Source organism: Carcharodon carcharias, chromosome 16 (genome assembly GCF_017639515.1).
Source record: "Carcharodon carcharias isolate sCarCar2 chromosome 16, sCarCar2.pri, whole genome shotgun sequence".
NCBI classification, from domain to species: Eukaryota; Metazoa; Chordata; class Chondrichthyes; order Lamniformes; family Lamnidae; genus Carcharodon; species Carcharodon carcharias.
In genome coordinates, this window is record NC_054482.1 from 75,396,929 (window position 1) to 75,417,671 (window position 20,743).

General features: G+C 45.4%; 1 protein-coding gene across 1 annotated transcript in view; it reads left to right on the top strand.

Moving 5' to 3' along the window:
* The window catches only part of LOC121288813 (protein shisa-like-2A), a 39,808-nt gene that overhangs the window by 14,938 nt on the left and 4,127 nt on the right, over positions 1 to 20,743 (top strand). Inside the window, exon 2 of the mRNA XM_041207557.1 lies at positions 6,331 to 6,470. Coding sequence (XP_041063491.1) covers positions 6,331 to 6,470 — 140 coding nt within the window. The remainder of the gene's footprint in view (positions 1 to 6,330; positions 6,471 to 20,743) is intronic.

Sequence of the window (20,743 nt, forward strand, 5' to 3'; positions counted from 1 at the left end):
TGTTTGTTACTATTTATGACCTTTTGAGACAAAGTGTTTGGGTATGGAAAACACCTCTAAACTCATGGCAAATACTTTTGTCTCGGGTGCAAAACCACCATTTAAAACCCCAAAACAAAAACAGAATTACCTGGAAAAACTCAGCAGGTCTGGCAGCATCGGCGGAGAAGAAACGAGTTGACGTTTCGAGTCCTCATGACCCTTCAACAGAACTGATTGAATGTTAGAAGAGGGGTGATATATAAGTTGATTTAAGGTGGGGGGGGGGGTGGGGGGGTGTGTGGGGGCGGAAGAGAAGTTGGGGGGGTTGGTGGGTGGTGTGGTTGTAGGGACAAGCAAGCAGTGATAGGAGCAGATAATCAAAAGATGTCACAGACAATGGAACAAAGAAGTGTTGAAGGTGGTGATATTATCTAAACGAATGTGCTAATTAAGAATGGATAGCAGGGCACTCAAGGTACAGCTCTAGTAGGGGTGGGGTGGAAAGACTAGCCCGGCATACAAGATTTAAAAATAATGGAAATAGGTGGGAAAAGAAAAATCTATATAAATTATTGGAAAAAACAAAAGGAATGGGGAAGAAATGGAAAGGGGGTGGGGATGGAGGAGGGAGTTCAAGATCTAAAGTTGTTGAATTCAATATTCAGTCCAGAAGGCTGTAAAGTGCCTAGTCGGAAGATGAGGTGCTGTTCCTCCAGTTTGCGTTGAGCTTCACTGGAACAATGCAGCAAGCCAAGGACAGACATGTGGGCAAGAGAGCAGGGTGGAGTGTTAAAATGGCAAGCGACAGGGAGGTCTGGGTCATTCTTGCGGACAGACCAAAGATGTTCTGCAAAGCGTTCGCCTAGTCTGCGTTTGGTCTCTCCAATGTAGAGGAGACCACATTGGGAGCAATGAATGCAGTAGACTAAGTTGGGGGAAATGCAAGTGAAATGCTGCTTCACTTGAAAGGAGTGTGTGGGCCCTTGGACGGAGAGGAGAGAGGAAGTGAAGGGGCAGGTGTTGCATCTTTTGCGTGGGCATGGGGAGGTGCCGTAGGTGGGGGCTGAGGAGTAGGGGGTGATGGAGGAGTGACCAGGGTGATCCGGAGGGAATGATACCTATGGAATGCTGCCCGGGGGGGTGAAGGGAAGATGTGTTTGGTGGTGGCATCATGCTGAAGTTGGCGGAAATGGCGGAGGATGATCCTTTGAATGTGGAGGCTGGTGGGGTGATAAGTGAGGACAAGGGGGACCCTATCATGTTTCTGGGAGGGAGGAGAAGGCGTGAGGGTGGATGCGCGGGAGATGGGCCGGACACGGTTGAGGGCCCTGTCAACGACCGTGGGTGAAAACCTCAGTTAAGGAAGAAGGAGGACATGTCAGAGGAACTGTTTTTGAAGGTAGCATCATCAGAACAGATGCGACGGAGGCGAAGGAACTGAGAGAATGGGATGGAGTCCTTACAGGAAGCGGGGTGTGCGGAGCTGTAGTCGAGGTAGCTGTGGGAGTCGGTAGGCTTGTAATGGATATTGGTGGACAGTCTATCACCAGAAATTGAGACAGAGAGGTCAAGGAACCCCACAGCCCCAGATATGCCTGTCTCTTTATGGGGTATGTGGAATATTCCTACTCTGGCCCCCTCCCACAACTCTTTCTCCGGTACATCGATGATTACTTCAGTGCTGCTTCATGCTCTCGTCGGGACTTGGAAAAATTTATTAATTTTGCTTCCAATCTCCACCTCTACATCATTTTCTCATGGTCCATCTCTGACACTTCCCTTCCCTTCCTTGACCTCTCTGTCTCAATTTCTGGCGATAGACTGTCCACCAATATCCATTACAAGCCTACCGACTCCCACAGCTACCTCGACTACAGCTCCTCACACCCCGCTTCCTGTAAGGACTCCATCCCATTCTATCAGTTCCTTTGCCTCCGTTACATCTGTTCTGATAATGCTACCTTCAAAAACAGTTCCTCTGACATGTCCTCCTTCTTCCTTAACCGAGGTTTTCACCCACGGTTGTTGACAGAGCCCTTAACCGTGTCCGGCCCTTCTCCCACACATCCGCCCTCACGCCTTCTCCTCCCTCCCAGAAACATGATAGGGTCCCCCTTGTCCTCACTTATCACCCCACCAGCCTCCGCATTCAAAGGATCATCCTCCGCCATTTCTGCCAACTCCAGCATGATGCCACCACCAAACACATCTTCCCCTCACCCATCCCGGCGGCATTCCGTAGGGATCGTTCCCTCCGGGACACCCTGGTCCTCTCTTCCATCACCACCTACTCTTCAACCCCCATCTATGGCACCTCCCCATGCCCACGCAAAAGATGCAACATCTGCCCCTTCACTTCCTCTCTCCTCACCGTCCATGGGCCCAAACACTCCTTTCAAATGAAGCAGCATTTCACTTGCATTTCCCCCAACTTAGTCTACTGCATTCGTTGCTCCCAATGCGGTCTCCTCTACATTGGAGAGACCAAACGTAAACTGGGCGAACGCTTTGCAGAACACCTGCGGTCTGTCCGCAAGAATGACCCAAACCTTCCTGTCGCTTGCCATTTTAACACTCCACCCTGCTCTCTTGCCCACATGTCTGTCCTTGGTTTGCTGCATTGTTCCAGTGAAGCCCAACGCAAACTGGAGGAACAGCACCTCATCTTCCGACTAGGCACTTTACAGCCTTCCGGACTGAATATTGAATTCAACAACTTTAGATCTTGAACTCCCTCCTCCATCCCCACCCCCTTTCCATTTCTTCCCCATTCCTTTTGTTTTTTTCCAATAATTTATATAGATTTTTCTTTTCCCACCTATTTCCATTATTGTTAAATCTTGTATGCCGGGCTAGTCTTTCCACCCCACCCCCACTAGAGCTGTACCTTGAGTGCCCTGCCATCCATTCTTAATTAGCACGTTCGTTTAGATAATATCACCACTTTCAACACTTCTTTGTACCATTGTCTGTGACATCTTTTGATTATCTGCTCCTATCACTGCTTGCTTGTCCTTACAACCACACCACCCACCACCCCCCCAACTTCTCTTCCCCCCCCCCCCCACCCCCACCTTAAATCAACTTATATATCACCCCTCTTCTAACATTCAATCAGTTCTGTTGAAGGGTCATGAGGACTCGAAACGTCAACTCTTTTCTTCTCCGCCGATGCTGCCAGACCTGCTGAGTTTTTCCAGGTAATTCTGTTTTTGTTCTGGATTTCCAGCATCCGCAGTTTTTTGTTTTTAAATCCCCCAAGCCTGTTTCTGAAATTGGAATTGATAAATAACTGGACAGACATTGCTACTTCAAGCATTCAAAGGGAGATTTAACTGACGTTTATGGGGATAAACAAATTCTAATTGTTCAAAAAAAAAACCTAATGGACAAGCGGTCTGGGTGGTTTTTTGGAATCAAAAAAAACTTTGTCTTTGGAGGAAATAAATCGAGCACTATCAAAACCTGTCAGCCCAACAATACTGCTATTTGAATTTGGGATAATTTTAAAATAAAATAAGTCATGTCCAATCTGGTGCAGGCTTGTCCAGCATTTTCACTTGGTGTGGGGTCACATTTCAAATTTTCTCTTGCTTGGAGGGCTAATACAGTAAATTTTGGGAAGAGAAAGAAACCGGCTCAGAGGAATGGAAATCTGCCCATGTTTTTGCCTGCTAGAAGGAGTCACTGTAGTGCAGTGGTGCATCCCAGACCTGATGCCCATCTGTCAGGCTGTGAAGAGCCTTCCCTGCCCCCTACATCAGGGCCTTGCCACATCTGCCTGGCAGGCCAGCCCCTGGACGAGCCTGATCTACTAGGTCACTTTTGAGACAATAAATTGTTGTTTAAGTGAAATAACAAATAAACAAAATGCCTGAAATCAAGTGGGAATATTTAATTTCTGTTTTAAAGATATTATGAAAGCATGTTATTGGACTATAAAGTTTCTCCAGAGCTCCTGAAAGAGATACAATAGTAATTAATAAGATACCCCATTTAGAATAAGAGATAGATTTAGTGAAAAAGACACAAACCCAAATGGGAATTGGAATAACTCATCTTGGGCTTAATTCACTGGAATATATAAATCTGGTATTGATATATGTTCTAGTGAAAGGAAAGTGTAGATGAGCTGAAAAGGTGACAATTTTGTCTTGGAGGTACTTGTGTCTTTGTCTATGAGCTTTTTAAGAAAACTGAACTTGATAATCTGGCCACCACCTGAGATCTTGGGTCCGTAGAGGGGGAGATAAATAAAGACCTTGAGACAGAGATCCCCTCTGATCTTTTGAGAAGATTACTGGAGAGTCAGGAAGAATTATTGAATGGTGCAACCTTTTAAAGACAGTGAAATCCCAGATGATGAAGTTGATTGGCAAAATACAGAGCACGATCCCTATAGACCTGATAATCCTTCCACAAATGCAAAACAAGAATTTGTGGGAGAGGGCAGAGAGACTACCATCATGCATGAAGAAGTGATGTGTAGCAGAAGGAACACTGCCCAAATAGAAAATATGATAAAAAGGGGATTACTAGAGACCACATTCAACAGAAAGGGAAACGTGAAGATGACTTACTAATGTGAAATTCGAACAGAGGATTAAAGAAGGAATTGGAACAACGGTGTGAGTGTGCAGAAGTGATGTGTAACTTGTGAAGTAACTGGCATGAAAAATTACATGATGCAGCTGCACTGAAGAATGGGTCCCAGTCTTGCTCAGCTACTTGACAAACAGCGTGACATGAAATGGTTAATATGGCCTGAAGAGTACGAAACCATTTTTAAATGATCTAGGCACTGACACATACTTTATTGAAAAACTGACTTTAATTAATTTTATTCCCCCTGACCATTATTACCACCTTAGAGTCAAATTAAATTAAGCGTGAAAGGAATTTTAGATTGGGACAAATGAAGGCTAGGAATAAATAATACTGAGTAAGAATTATCCACAAAATGGATACAGGTGAAGGGAGAGCTGGAGAATCTTTTAAGTCCATGCATAATTTGTCTTTTTAATTCTATGTACTTAGATGCTAAGAGCTTGGAAATTAGCAACACTCCTGCAAAAGAATAAGGCTGGGGTTTTCCAGCCCTGCCGAGCGGGACTCACTGTGGAGTATGCAGCGGGCCAGCCAAAAGTCCATTGACTAACAGTGGGACCAGGCGATCCTGACAGCAGGTGGGCCTGGAAAATCCCATTGTAAGGATATTTCCCTCTCAAAGAGGGGAACTGTAAGATCTGCAGCTGGGAGTGTCAATCCAAGTAATCAGATAATTCTAGTAGCTTTAGTATGTTATCTACAATATGTAATCAAGAAATTAGGGAAACAGCTTGTATTTTAGAAATAACTATGTTAGCTAAAAATTAGTTGTGAGAAGTCAATAAGGATATTTCCTTCTCAAAGGGGGTAGCTGAAAGAAATTGGGCTGTTGAATAAACAGATAATTTCTGCATAATATAACACCCCCTAAAAAGCTTTCTAAAAGATAACAATTTTGAAACAGTCTGTGGAAACTGGCAATGTCACTTAGTTCATGTTGTCATCCCTAAGTTAAGATGGCGTCTTCTGTACCCCCTTATCGATGCAATTGTTTAAAAAGGACCAAGATATGACCCTCAGCAGGATGTAAACTAAAAAGCTGACCTTGAGCGGGGTGATGCACAAGTAGGGTGGTAACCACCCTGACGGTTTGAGTACCTGTCCTATAGCCATTGGTCAGAATAGTTAGATAGGTGATTGACACTGGGTAAACTACCAGCCCCCACAAAGGGGTATATAGATTGATGTCACATTGGTGAGGGACTGAGGGACTGCTGAGATGCTGGTGAGGGGGCAGTGCTCACTGGGCAGCTGCCTTCTTCAGATGGAAGATGGACCAGAGGAGAAGGAGGAAGATCAAGAGATCGAGGGAAGAGTTTCCTAACACTTCAGCTAGAGAGCGGAATGCTGTTATCACAAGCTGTTATGTGTCATATACTTTTTTTCTGTCTAATTAGTTTATGTATCATATCTAAACTGTTGCTTCTTAATGAACTCAATGAACTATCTTAAAATTACTTATGACTGGTCGACTGCCTATTTAGGTATCTGTGGTCCTAAACCCCGAAATCTTACAATACAGATTATACATGATCTGTGGAGGCTGCCTCGAAAAAGGTCAAATATCCTTTCCTTATTTCATGCTTTCTTGTGTTCCTATTTGTGAAAGAATGTGTCTAAATGCAGAAGAATATTGAGTTAAATTAATTATTTGTTCTTTTTTCAGTGTTTTTAACTTTGACAAGTATGCAATCTAAGATCAAACTTAAAAAATATATTTTCTTGTACAATTTGTTTCAGTATTGGAGCTCTGGTGGGACTGTCTATAGCAGCGGTGATTCTCCTAACTTTCGTCATCACAGTTTGTGTTCTGTGCTACCTTTTCATCTGCACTAAACCACAGTCCAGACTGGATACTGGATTAGATTTGCAGACACCAGGTAAGTAAACTATTTGAAGATGATCATTATACATGCTTGGCTTTGTATCCGCTATAGTAGCTTATTATGTAACAATCTTTGAAAACCCTTTGAAATATGGTGGCGATAGGCTCCCATTGGATAGATTGTAAATCTGGTCGAATTGCATAGTGGTCTTTTTTATTCATTCATCAGATGTGAGTGTTTCTGGCAAGGCCATCATTTGTTGCCCATCTCTTCTTGCACTGTTGCTGTCCATGTGGTTTAGGTACACCCACAGTGCTGTTAGGAAGGGTGTTCCAAAATTTTGACTCAAAGATAGTGAAGGAATGGTGATATATTTCAAAGTCAGGATTGTGTGTGGCTTGGAGGGTGCAAGTGATGATGTTCCCAAGTGTCCGCTCCCCTTTTTCTTCTGGGTGGTAGAAATTGTGGGTTTGGATGGTGCTGTCGAAGGCGTCTTGGCAAATTACTGCGGTGTATCTTGTGGATGGTACACAAGGACTGCCTTTTTAAAATTTATTCATGGGATGTGGGCATTGCTGGTTAGACCAGCATTTATTGCACATCCCTAATTGCCCTTGACAAGGTGGTGGTGAGTTGCCTTCTTAAACCTCTGCAGTCCCTGTGGTGTAGGTACAGCCACAGTGCTGTTAAGGAGGGAGTTTCAGGATTTTGACCCAGTGACAGTGAAGGAACAGCGATATATTTCCAAGTCAGGATGGTGAGTGGCTTGGAGGGGAACGTGCAGGTGGTGGTGTTCCCATGTGCCTGCTGCCCTTGACCTTCTAGATGGTAGTGGCCGTGGGGTTTGGAAGGTGAGGTCCAAAGCACCTTGGTGAGTTCCTGCAGTGCATCTTGTAGATGGCACACACTGCTGCTACTGTACATTGGTGGTGGAGGGAGTGAGTGTTTGTGTAAGGGGTGTCAGTCAAGTGGGCTGCTTTGTCCTGGATGGTGTCGAGCTTCCTGAGTGTTATTGGACCTGCGCTGATCCATGCAAGTGGAGAGTATTCCATCACACCCCTGACTTATGCCCTGTAGATGGTGAACAGGCTTTGGGGAGTCAGGAAGTGAGTTACTTGCCACAGGATTCCTAGCCTTTGACCTGCTCTTGCAGCCAAAGTATTGATATGGCTAGTCGAGTTCAGTTTCTGGTCATTGGCTGAAGACTGGCATCTGTGATGCTGGGGATCATCCACTTGGCACTTCTGGCTAAGATTGTTGCAAAGGCTTCAGCCTTATCTTTTGCACTGATGTGCTGAGCTCTCCCAATATGAAGATGGGGATACTTGTGGAGCCTCTTCCTCCTCCTGTGGGTTGTTTAATTGTCCACCACCATTCACCACTGGATGTGGCAGGAATGCAGAGTTTAGATCTGATCCGTCGGTTGTGAGATCGCTTAGCTCTGTCAATCGCATGCTGCTTATGCTGTTTGATATGCAAGTAGTCCTGTGTTATAGCTTCACCAGGTTAACACCTCATTTTTAGGTATGCCTGGTGCTGCTCCTGGCATGCCCTCCTGCACTCTTCATTGAATCTGGGTTGATCCCCTGGCTTAGTGGTAATGGTAGAGAGGGGGATATGCTGAGCCTTGAGGTTACAGATTGTGGTTGAATACAATTGTGCTGCTGATGGTCCACAGTGCCTTATCGATACCCAGTCTTGAGTTGCTAGATCTGTCTGAAATCCATCCTATTTAGCAAGGTGGTAGTGCCACACAATGCGATGGATGATATTCTCAATGTGAAGACAGGACTTCATCTCCACAAGGACTGTGCAGTTGTCACTACTGCTGCTACTGTCATAGGCAGATGCTGGACAGATTGTGTGCTGATGGTGGAGGGAGTGAATATCCATGCTGGTGGGTGTGGTGCTAATTAAGCAGGCTCCTTTGTCTTGGATGGTATCAAGCTTCTTGAGTGTTGTTGCAGCTATACTCATCCTGGCAAGTGGAGAATATTCCATCACACTCCTGATGGTAGACATGCATTGTGGAGTCAGGAAGTGAGTTACTCGCCATAGAATTCCCAGCCCCTGACCTGTTCTTGAAACCACATTATTTATTTAGCTGGTCCAATTCAATATCTGGACAAAGGTGACGCTAGTATGTTGATGATGGGGATTCAGAGATGACAATGCCATTGAATGTCAAGGAGTGGTGGTTAGCTTCTCTCTTGTTGGAGATGATCATTGCCTGGCACTTTTGTGTTATTTGCCAGAGGTGCGGCCTGCAAAAGCTACAAGCCCATTGATTCACAGAATCACAGAATCTCACAGTGCAGAAGAGGCCCTTCGGCCCATCGAGTCTGCACCGACACCTGAGAAACACTTGACCTACCTACCTAATCCCATTTACCAGCGCTTGGTCCATAGCCTTGAATGTTATGACATGCCAAGTGTTTATCCAGGTACTTTTTAAAGGATGTGAGGCAACACACCTCCACCACCCTCCCAGGCAGTGCATTCCAGACCGTCACCACCCTCTGGGTAAAGAAGTTTTTCCTCACATCCCCCCTAAACCTCCTGCCCCTCACCTTGAACTTATGCCCCCTTGTGACTGACCCTTCAACTAAGGGAAACAGCTGCTCCCTATCCACCCTGTCCATGCCCCTCATTATCTTGTACACCTCGTTCAGGTCACCCCTCCGTCTTCTCTGCTCCAACGAAAACAACCCAAGTTTATCCAACCTCTCTTCATAACTCAAATGTTTCATCCCAGGCAACATCCTGGTGAATATCCTCTGCACCCCCTCCAGTGCAATCACATCCTTCTTATAATGTGGCGACCAGAACTGCACAGTGCTCCAGCTGTGGCCTCACCAAGGTTCTATACAACTCCAACATGACCTCCCTACTTTTGTAATCTATGTCTCGATTGATAAAGGCAAGTGTCCCATATGCCTTTTTCACCACCCCACTAACATGCCCCTCCACCGTTTGGACAGGGCTCTTGGATGTGGCCCATTAAGAGGTCGCCTCATGGAAGATTGCACAGGTCTCAAAAACCTTAGGGTCGGGACATGTATTTGTCCCCAGTGGAAGAATATTTTCAAAGCTGGTAAGATTCTGCCCAAACCTGAATGTTGCCAAGTCTTGCTGCATTTACAAGGCCAGAATTAGATATCAAGAAGTGCTTCTTTTCCCAGATAATAATGGACCTGTGGAGCAGGCTGCTGGCTTTAGCGGTGAAAACTAATTCACTGACTGCATTCAAGTGAGAGCTGGACATGAGTTTTGCTGGGACGGAGAACATGTCAAACAAAAGGTAGGTATGGTATAGCATTAATCTGGACCAGAGTTGTCTCCCGGACTAGTTTCAATCACCTAAAGGTGTGTGAGAGGAATTTTTCAGGTTTAATTTTCTCTAATTGACCTGGGTTTTTAATCTGTATTTTCGCCTCTCTCAGGAGAGAGGCTTTCTGGTGGGGTGGGGAGATTTTTTATTGTGATGTACAAACATTACAATTGTTTGTAACTGAAGGACTAGTAAGTCTTTTCCAGTTTATCTGTTTTTGTATGTGCATATATGGTCACATCTGTCACACAGGTACACATTTTGACATCAGAAATGGAGTCAAAGGAATACTTGTTTGTTCTCTCCAAGTGCTCATGGCTTAGATTTTAAATACCTTTACATTTTTGACACAACAACAGAATTACCTGGAAAGACTCAGCAGGTCTGGCAGCATTGGCGGGGAAGAAAAGAGTTGATGTTTCGAGTCCTCATGACCCTTCGACAGAACTAAGTAGAAATAGGAAAGGGGTGAAATATAAGCTGGTTTAAGGTGTGTGTGTGTGTGTGTTGGGGGGGGGTTGGGTGGGGGGAGAGAAGTGGAGGGGGGGTGTGGTTGTAGGGACAAGCAAGCAGTGATAGAAGCAGATCATCAAAAGATGTCACAGACAACAGAACAAAAGAACACATAGGTGTTGAAGTTGGTGATATATATCTAAACGAATGTGCTAATTAAGAATGGATGGTAGGGCACTCAAGGTATAGCTCTAGTGGGGGTGGGGGGAGCATAAAAGATTTAAAAATATTTAAAAATAATGGAGATAGGTGGGAAAAAGAAAAATCTATATAATTTATTGGAAAAAAAACAACAGGAAGGGGGAAGAAACAGAAAGGGGGTGGGGATGGAGAAGGGAGGTAAAGACCTAAAGTTGTTGAATTCAATATTCAGTCCGGAAGGCTGTAAAGTGCTTAGTCGGAAGATGAGGTGTTGTTCCTCCAGTTTGCGTTGGGCTTCACTGGAACAATGCAGCAAGCCAAGGACAGACATGTGGGCAAGAGAGCAGGGTGGAGTGTTGAAATGGCAAGCGACAGGGAGGTTTGGGTCATTCTTGCGGACAGACCGCAGGTGTTGTGCAAAGCGGTCGCCCAGTTTACGTTTGGTCTCTCCAATGTCGAAGAGACCGCATTGGGAGCAACGAATGCAGTAGACTAAGTTGGGGGAAACGCAAGTGAAATGTTGCTTCACTTGAAAGGAGTGTTTGGGCCCTTGGACGGTGAGGAGAGAGGAAGTGAAGGGGCAGGTGTTACATCTTTTGCGTGGGCATGGGGTGGTGCCATAGACGGGGGTTGAGGAGTAGGGGGTGATGGAGGAGTGGACCAGAGTGTCCCGGAGGGAATGATCCCTACGGAATGCCGACAGGGGGGGGTGAAGGGAAGATGTGTTTGGTGGTGGCATCATGCTGGAGTTGGCGGAAATGGCGGAGGATGATCCTTTGAATGCGGAGGCTGGTGGGGTGATAAGTGAGGACAAGGGGGACCCTATCATGTTTCTGGGAGGGCGTGAGGGCGGATGCGTGGGAGATGGGCTGGACACGGTTGAGGGCCCTGTCAACGACCGTGGGTGAAAACCTCAGTTAAGGAAGAAGGAGGACATGTCAGAAGAACTGTTTTTGAAGGTAGCATCATCGGAATAGATGCGACGGAGGCGAAGGAACTGAGAGAATGGGATGGAGTCCTTACAGGAAACAGGGTGTGAGGAGCTGTAGTCAAGGTAGCTGTGGGAGTCGGTAGGCTTGTAATGGATATTGGTGGACAGTCTATCACCAGAGATTGAGACAGCGAGGTCAAGGAAGGGAAGGGAAGTGTCAGAGATGGACCACGTGAAAATGATGGAGGGGTGGAGATTGGAAGCAAAATTAATAAATTTTTTCCAAGTCCCGACGAGAGCATGAAGCAGCACCGAAGTAATCATCGATGTATCGGAGAAAGTGTTGTGGAAGGGGGCCGGAGTAGGACTGGAACAAGGAATGTTCCACGTACCCCATAAAGAGACAGGCATAGCTGGGGCCCATGCGGGTACCCATAGCTACACCTTTTATTTGGAGGAAGTGAGAGGAGTTGAAGGAGAAATTGTTCAGCGTGAGAACAAGTTCAGCCAGACGGAGGAGAGTAGTGGTGGATGGGGATTGTTCGGGCCTCTGTTCAAGGAAGAAGCTAAGGGCCCTCAGACCATCCTGGTGGGGGATGGAGGTGTAGAGGGATTGGACGTCCATGGTGAAGAGGAAGCGGTTGGGGCCAGGGAACTGGAAATTGTTGATGTGACGTAAGGTGTCAGAGGAATCACGGACGTAGGTGGGAAGGGACTGGACAAGGGGAGAGAGAAGGGAGTCAAGATAACGAGAAATGAGTTCTTTGGGGCAGGAGCAAGCTGACACGATCGGTCTACCGGGACAGTTCTGTTTGTGGATTTTGGGTAGGAGGTAGAAGCGGGCCGTCCGAGGTTGGGCGATTATCAGGTTGGAAGCTGTGAGAGGAAGATCCCCAGAGGAGATGAGGTCAGTGACAGTCCTGAAAACAATGGCTTGATGTTCAGTGGCGGGGTCATGGTCCAGGGAGAGGTAGGAGGAAGTGTCTGCGAGTTGACGCTCAGCCTCCGTGAGGTAGAGGTCAGTGCGCCAGACAACAAAAGCACCACCCTTGTCAGCGGGTTTGATGACGATGTCAGGGTTGGACCTGAGAGAACGGAGTGCAGTAAGTTCAGAGAGAGAGAGATTAGAATGGGTGAGAGGAGCAGAGAAATTGAGACGACTAATGTCACGCCGACAGTTCTCAATGAAAAGATCAAGAGAAGGTAAGAATCCAGAGGGAGGGGTCCAGGTGGAGGGAGAATATTGCAGGTGGGTGAAAGGATCCGTTGAACGGGGAGAGGACTCCTGCCCAAAGACGTGAGCCCGGAGACGAAGACGGCGGAAGAAGAGTTCAGCATCGTGCCGAGCCCGAAATTCATTAAGATGAGGGCGTAGGAGTATGAAACTAAGTCCTTTGCTGAGCACTGAACATTCAGCATTGGAGAGGGGAAGGTCAGGGGGTATAGTGAATACACGGCTGGGGTTGGGATTGGAAGATGAGGTGGGGACGGAGGGACAGGCAGGGGTGGAGGGTCCTAGATGGGTGTTGGTGTCGATGAGTTGTTGGAGCTTGTGTTCCTTAGCACTTGAGAGAAAGAGAAAAAGTTTCTTGTTGAGGCGTCAGATGAGACGAAGAATAAAATGAAACTGGGGGCACGCGCAGCTTTGGAAAAGGGTACGGCGGTGCTGCTGGAGGGAGAGGTCGAGTGTGTTCATATGGCGGCGCATGGCACTGAGTATGGATCTCAGGATGGGACGGTTACATTTTTGAATTGGTTCTCCAGGCTGACTGCAGATTCCTATATTAGATCTTCCATCGCCGCCTCCAGGAATCTTCCAAGCACTCCTAGGCGTTTTCTCTAAGTTCGGAGCTCTCCTCCAGGTTAACTTCAGACTACAAGCTCTTCCCTCCCATAGATCCAGAGCACTCTCACAGGTCATGTCTCATTGGATTTTACTCAAGGAATGCTGAATATCAGAGATATCTATGATAGAGTGTGGATCCAAACATGAAGGCTGGAATCTGGAGGTGCATTTTTCCGAGGCTGGAGTCTTGGAGGAGTGCGCCTCCAGATTGTAGTGACTTCTCCAAGTCCCTTCCATGTCACAACTTCTTCCTCAGCTTCTCCAGGTCTCAACCTCTTCTCCAGGACTTGATGTGTCTTGCAGGCAACCTTCAGGTCTTGTACACTGCCTTAGGCAACCTTTTGCTCTCAAGCTTTCTTTCCTTAACCCATTTTCAAGTGTTGAATTCTCTTCCAGACATTCTCATGTCAAACTCACATCCAGCCCTCACGCTTCCAGGTTGGAGCTATCGCCCAGGCTGCCTCTAGATCCTGAGCTTTTCCCCAGGCTGCATCCAAGTCCTGTACTCTCCTCAAGCACCTGGCCATTGAAAGATGTAATCCAGAGCAAGATCATGAGGTGGCCTGAATGTTTGAAAACGTGACAAATCAGTATTAGTGATCATGGTTTCCTATTATGCTCACTTGATTCTAATAGCTTGTATGAAAAATACTGACACTGCAGCAAATAAAGGGCAAAATCTTATAAGGCCTGTGGAGGTGGGTTGGCGACAGGACCAGGAGGGAAATAGGAACTGATTTGACCCTAACCGGCCTCCGGATGATTTTGCCAGGGAGGGGTCATGCTGGTAATGGTTTTCTGCCCGGCATCACTGGGTAACCAGTAACTAGCAATTAGGAGGCTCATTGGGGGGGTGGGGAGGACTCAGCTGAAACTTTCCCGGTGTCAGAGCGGCCTCTCACTGAGTGCCATGCCTGGTAGTTCAGCAGATGCAACCTCCTGGCTGGATGGCCATTGGAGATGGAGGCTCTGCACTCCAATGATGGAGCCGTGAGTAGGAAGGTCCACACCTGCGACCCTAATGGCTCCCTCCACCAGAGTTTCCCCTCTGTTCTGAGTGGCCAGTTACCAGCTTTGGCTCACATCATTTTTAAATTGGATGCGCGCCCTTGAAGGTATTTTCTTATTGAAGTGCCCTTACGCTCTCTTTCTTGCCTAAGCAGCATCCACTTATCCCTGTAGAGCTGCCGGCCTGTCAAAGCTGCAGGCCCACTGATTGGACTGGGCTCTTTTAGGTGACCAATTAAGAGCTGCCTCATGGAAGATTGCACAGGCGAGCAGGTCTCAAAAAAACCTCAGGAACGGGACATGTGTTTGTTACTGATGGAAGAATATTTTCAAAGGTGATAAGATTCTGCCCAAAGTGCCCAAAATTGAATATTTATGGGTTAGGATGTACCTGACCCTCACAGTCTAGAGATTGACAGCATACCCACTTCTAAAATAATCATTATAACACTGGATCTCAGTTCATATAGTAATGCTGCTGCACTGCTTTTAATTTGTGCTGGAGAAATACAAACAGCAACGTAATAAACAAGTACATTAAATCTAATCACCTTATCTATTGCTTAAATATTAATATATGAGGTGTACATACACTGATCATGAATGGAAGGTAGTCAGCTGGACTGATACTGATTTGTGGATGCATAATTTAGTGGGTATTTAATTCTTCACAGTAATTGATTTCAGTATAATATTTTTGCATGACAAATCCTTTTGCAGTAATTTATTAGTTGTGAAGCGATCGAACATTGCCATCCTGCTATCCATATGGTAGTTATCAATATTGATGCAATTTACATTAATAACACCCATTTAGTACAAGTGTGTGTAATTTAATTTTATATTATTGCCTTTTGTTAAATGTAAATAAGTGTATATGTTGTAAAGTGCATTGACTGCCAGTCACTGAAAGTTGGATATTATTGATTGAACCAATTTGCACATGATGACATGATGACAAATAGAAGAAGCAATGCAATTGAAGGAGGCAGCTTGGAAATTACAAAACAAATTGGATAACTGGGCATTGGATAACTGCAGATGAATTTTAATACAGAGACACACTGCACATTGGAAGGAAAACTAGAAAACACATGCATGCCATCAATAGGGAACAGTATAGTTAGGGAGATAGACACTCTTCTCTGAAGCTGAGAGCGTGAGTTCCAAAGGCTGTGTTATCTGCCCGGTGCCAGGGTTTGGGACATATGTTCAGGGCTAGAGAGCAATTTGCAGTGGGAAGGGAAGAATCCAGTTGTCATGTAGGTATGAACAACAGGACTAGGAAAGAGGCTCTGTTTAGGGATTATTAGTAGTTAAGGGCTAAATTAAAAAGCAGAACCACAAAGGTCATAATCTCTCGATTACTATCAGAGCCACGAGTGAATTGACATAGGCTAAATATGATCAGAGAATTGAATGCATGGCTCAAATGTTGATGTGGGAGAAATGGATTTTGATTCATGGGATACTGGCACCAGAACTGGGGAAAGCAGGAGCTGTACCATTGAGATAACTGCCACCTGAATCGTGCTGGGACCAGTGTCCTGGCAAGTTGACTAACTAGGGTTGTAGAGGGGCCTTTAAACTAAATCACATGAGGAGAGATTTGATAAGTTTAAAAGTAAGGATAAGGTAATAGGCAAAGTAATGATACAAGTAATAATAACCAGAGTATGACTGGAAGAGACAGAGCATATAAACTTAAGAGTGCACCAGCAGATAAGGTCAGAGTGTGAAAGAATGCTAAGAAGACGGAATTAAAGGCTCTGTAACTGAATGCATGCGGTATTCATAACAAAACGGATGAATTGATTTCACAACTAGAAATAAATAAGCATGATCTGATAGCCATTACAGAGATGTGATCACAAGATGACCAAGCCTGGAACTTGAATATTCAAGGGTATTTAACATTTCAGAAGGATAGGAAAAAAAGAAAAGGTGGTGAGGTCGTCCTGGTATTAAAGGATGAGATTATTACAGTATTGAGAGATGACGTTGGTTTAGAAGAGCAAGATGTAGAATCAACCTGGGCAGAGATAAGAAATAGCAAAGGAAATAAGTCACTTGTGGGAGTGGTTTATAAGCCTCTTAACAATATTTACACTGCAGGACAGAGTATGCTTGAAAAAATAATGGAAGCTTGAAAGAAAAGTACAGCAATAATTGTGGATGATTTTAACCTTCATACAGATTGGACAAATTGCTGCAGGAATTCACCAAAGCTCCTTCGACAGCACCTTTCAAACCCACAACCACTACCATCTAGAAGGACAAGGGCAGCAGACAGATGGGAACACCACCACCTGGAGGTTCCCCTCCAAATAACTTACCATCCTGACTTGGAAATATATCACCATTCCTTCACTGTCGCTGGGTCAAAATCCTGGAACTTCTTTCCTAACAGCACTGTGGGTGTACCTACACCATGTGGAGCGCAGCAGTTCATGAAGGCAGCTCACCACCACCTTCTCAAGGGCAACTAGGCTTGGGCAATAAATGCTGGCCCAGCCAGCAAATCCCACATCCCGTGAATGAATTAAGAAAAAAGTCAAATTGGCAAAGGTAGCCTGGCAGATGAGTTCATAAAGTGTATTGGGGATAATTTCTTAGAGCAATATGTTCTAGACCCATCCAGGGAGCAGGGTATTTTAGATCTGGTAATGTGTAATGAGACAAGATTAATTAACGACCTCATAGTAGAGGAGCTTCTAGGCAACAGTGATTATAATGTGATAGAATTTCACATTCAGTTTGAGGGTGAGAAACATAGGCCTAAGACAAGTGTCTTAAGCATAAACAAAGGCAATTACAAGGATATGAAGACAAAGTTGGCTAAAGTAGATTGGGTTAAAAGGTAGGATGGTAGAGAAGCAGTGGCAGCCATTTAAGGAGATAGTTTATAACTCTCAACAAAGATATATTCCACTGAGAAAGGAAGACTCTATGAGAAGGATGCACCATCCGTGGCTAATTAAGGAAGTTAAGGATCATGTCAAATTGAAAGAAAATGCGTACAATATTGCAAGATTAGTGGTAGGTCAGAAGATCGGACACATTTTAGAAACCAGCGGAGAATAACTAAATAAAAACTGACAGAAAGCTAGCTAGAAATATAAAAACAGACAGTAAGAGTTTCTACAAGAAAAAAAAGCAAATGAATGGCTAAAGCGAGTGTTGGTCCCTTAGAGGGTGAGACTGGTGAATTAATAATAGGAAACAACAGAAGCTTTGAACGGGTATCAGTCTTCACTGTAGGTAGGTAGAAAATCAGCCATAGTCCACAAGTGTTTTGCTCTTTTAGAGAGAGACAATTGGTTATATGGCCTTGGGTGTACCCCTTGACATCCTGCATGGGCAACCAAGGAGGCAGATCTATTTCAGCCAGAATGGGAATTGAACCTGTGCTGTTGACATTATTCTGAACCACACTCTAGCCAGCAGAGCTAACCAGCCTCCAGCTTTCACTCTAGAAAACAGAAAAAGCATCCTATAAATAGTTGAAAATCAAGAAGGAAAAGGGAGGGAGGAACTTAAAACAATCATGACCACTCGGGAAAAGATACTTGAAAAACTATTGGGACTGAAGGATTACAAGTATTCTGGACCTGATGATCTAAGGTCTTAAAAGAAGAGACTGCAGAGATACTGGATGCATTAGTTGCAGTCTTCCAAAATTCCCTGGATTCTGGAAAGGTCTCAGTGGATTGGAAAACCGCAAGTGTAACACTTCTATTCAAGAAGGGATTGGAGACAGAAGGCAGGAGACTGTAGACTAGTTAGCCCACCATCTGTCATAGGGAAAATGCTGGAATCCATTATTAAAGAGATAATAGTAAGACATTTAGAAAATTGTAACGCAATCAGGGAGAGTCAACATAATTTTGTGAAAGAGAAATTGTGTTTGTTTAATTAATTAGAGTTATTTGAAGAAGTAACAAACTTGGTGGATAATCGGGGACCTGTAGATGTGGTGTATTTGGATTTCCAAAAAGCATTTGATAAGGTGCCCTATCAAAGGTTGCTACACACATTAACAGCTCATGGTGTTGGGGGTGATATATTAGCATGGATAGAGGATTGGTTAGCTAATAGGAAACAAAGAGTCAGGACAAATGGGTCATTTTTGGGCTAGCTAACATGTCACAGGGATCAGTGCTCAGGCCTCAACTATTTATAATCTGTATGAATGACTTGGATGAAGGGACCAAGTGTATGGTAGCTAAATTTGCTGACAATACAAAGATCGATCGGAAAACAAGTTGTGAAGAGGACACAAAGAGCGGGATTTTCCAGCCCCACCTACCCCCAGGACTGTCTGGTCCCGCTGAAAGTCAGTGGGCTTTTGGTTAGGCCACCAAATCTCCCGCGGTGGGTCCCGCCACAGCGCAGCCGGAGAATCCAGGCCAAAGACTTTGCAAAGGGTTATAGATAGGTTAAGTGACTGGGCAAAACTTTGACAGTTTTAATGTGGGAAAATATAAGCTTATCCATTTTGGTAGGAAGAGTGGAAAGGCAGAATGTTATATAAATTGAGAGAGATTGTAGAATGCTACAGTGCAGAGGGATCTGAGTGTCCTTGTACATGAATCACAAAAAGCTAGCATGCAGCTACAGCAAGTGATTGAAAATGCAAGAGGAATGTTGGCATTTATTGCAAGGGGAATAGAATATAAAAGTAGGGAAGTGTTGCTACAAGGCCTTAGTGAAACTGCATCTGGAATACTGTGTACAGTTTTTGTCTCCTTGCGTACGGAGGGATACAATTCATTAGAAGCAGTTCAGAGAAAGTTCACTTAGCTGATTCCTGAGATAAAAGGACTGTCTTATAAGAAATGTTGAGCAGATCAGGCCTATAATATTCATTGGAGTTTAGAAAAATGAGACTTTATCTCATTGAAACATATAGGGCATAATTTTTCGCTCAGGGTGCAGGCATGCCCCCAACATGCTCGAGTGTGAAATAGCTCGTGATGTCATTGGCCAAGTGTCCCGCCATCATCGCACACTCGCTCAATATTTCAGTCAGTGGGCATGTGTAAGAGTCGGCAGCACGCCCGCCGACAATTAAGAGGCCTATTAAGGCCATTAATGTATTAATCAACAGTGATTTTTCGCTGCCCGTCAAATGAATGGCCTACTCCTGCTACTATTTCTTAAGATCTTATAGCTTTGAAATAGCTAAGGATGAAGCTGAAAGGAGTCTTAGTCGACTCAGCACTGAACATATTCAATCTATGTATGGCATTATTCAACAACTCCAATAGAACACTGAGCTGCATAACCAAAGCAGCAGAACATAAATCAGAGAAGGTAATGATCAGACTTTTTGGTGCAGAAAATACTGTGGATGCTGAAAATCTGAGATAAAAATAGAAAATGCTCAAAATACCTAGCAGGTTAGACAGCATGTGTGGAGAGAGAAACAGAGTCAATAGGCAGACTTTTCCATGCCCGCTGGCATTGGGCATGATCCTGTGAGCGGACAATATGCAGATTCATGAGCACTTTAGTGGACAGCAGAACAATTGGACGACTGCACACATTGTACAATCTCCTCGCTAAAGCTGGCCATGGAGCAGTCACTGGAGGTGCTCACAGCCCCTTGCAATGTCAGCATCCCGGTTTGGACCACTCTCTCCCATGGTTCAAACTAACAGGCCAACCACATAGTGTACTAATTTCTGGCCATCCAAGTGGTGGTCAGCACTTCCTGGGAAGCTTTAAGGGGCCGTCATACTTAACCATGTGTCTCTGTTTTGCATCTGCGTGAGGAGTACATCAGGATCATGGAGCCTGGTGAACTAGCTGTATGCCTGATGGCCTACAGAGCGTGAGGATGACGGAGGAAAGAATGACTGAGGCTCCTGGCTGTGCAGAGGCAGGAGCAGCAGCCTCAGGAGGGGCGGCTGGGGCTCCCGCACAAACCGCCCAAGAGCCACAGCGAGCTGTCGCAGGCTGGCACCTAGCAACAACCAAGTGTCTTTCATTCCTGCAGATGACTGAGAACCAGTGTTACCAAAGACTGCACATGTTGAGGGAACAGGTCGGTCACATCTGCCAGCTACTGCAGGATTTGGCACCATGGGGACAATGAGGGCATCCACTGCCAGTGGCTCCTTTCAGGGCTCCATAGGTGACCACTCACAAGCCTCCACCCACAAATGCATCCATGACGTGATGGATGCTATCTTCATGAGGGCAGACAACTTTATGCACTTTGCCTGGGACCAGGACCGCCAGGAAGCAAGAGCGATTGAATTTGCCCAAATCTCGGGTTTCCCACAGGTGCAGGGTGCATCAACTGTATTCATGTGGCGCTCAGGTCTCCATCACAACACACGGTCATCAACTGCAAGGGCATCCATTTGCTGAATGTGCAGCTGCTGTGTGACCACCAGAAACGCATCCTGCAGGTGTGCACACGGTTTCCAGGGAGTGTGCTCGATGCCTACATCCTCAGTCAGTCACAGATCGGTTCCAGGATCCACAGAAGCTGCAGGGTTGGCTCCTTGGTCATAAGGGCTACCCACAGAGACCGTGGCTGATGACAC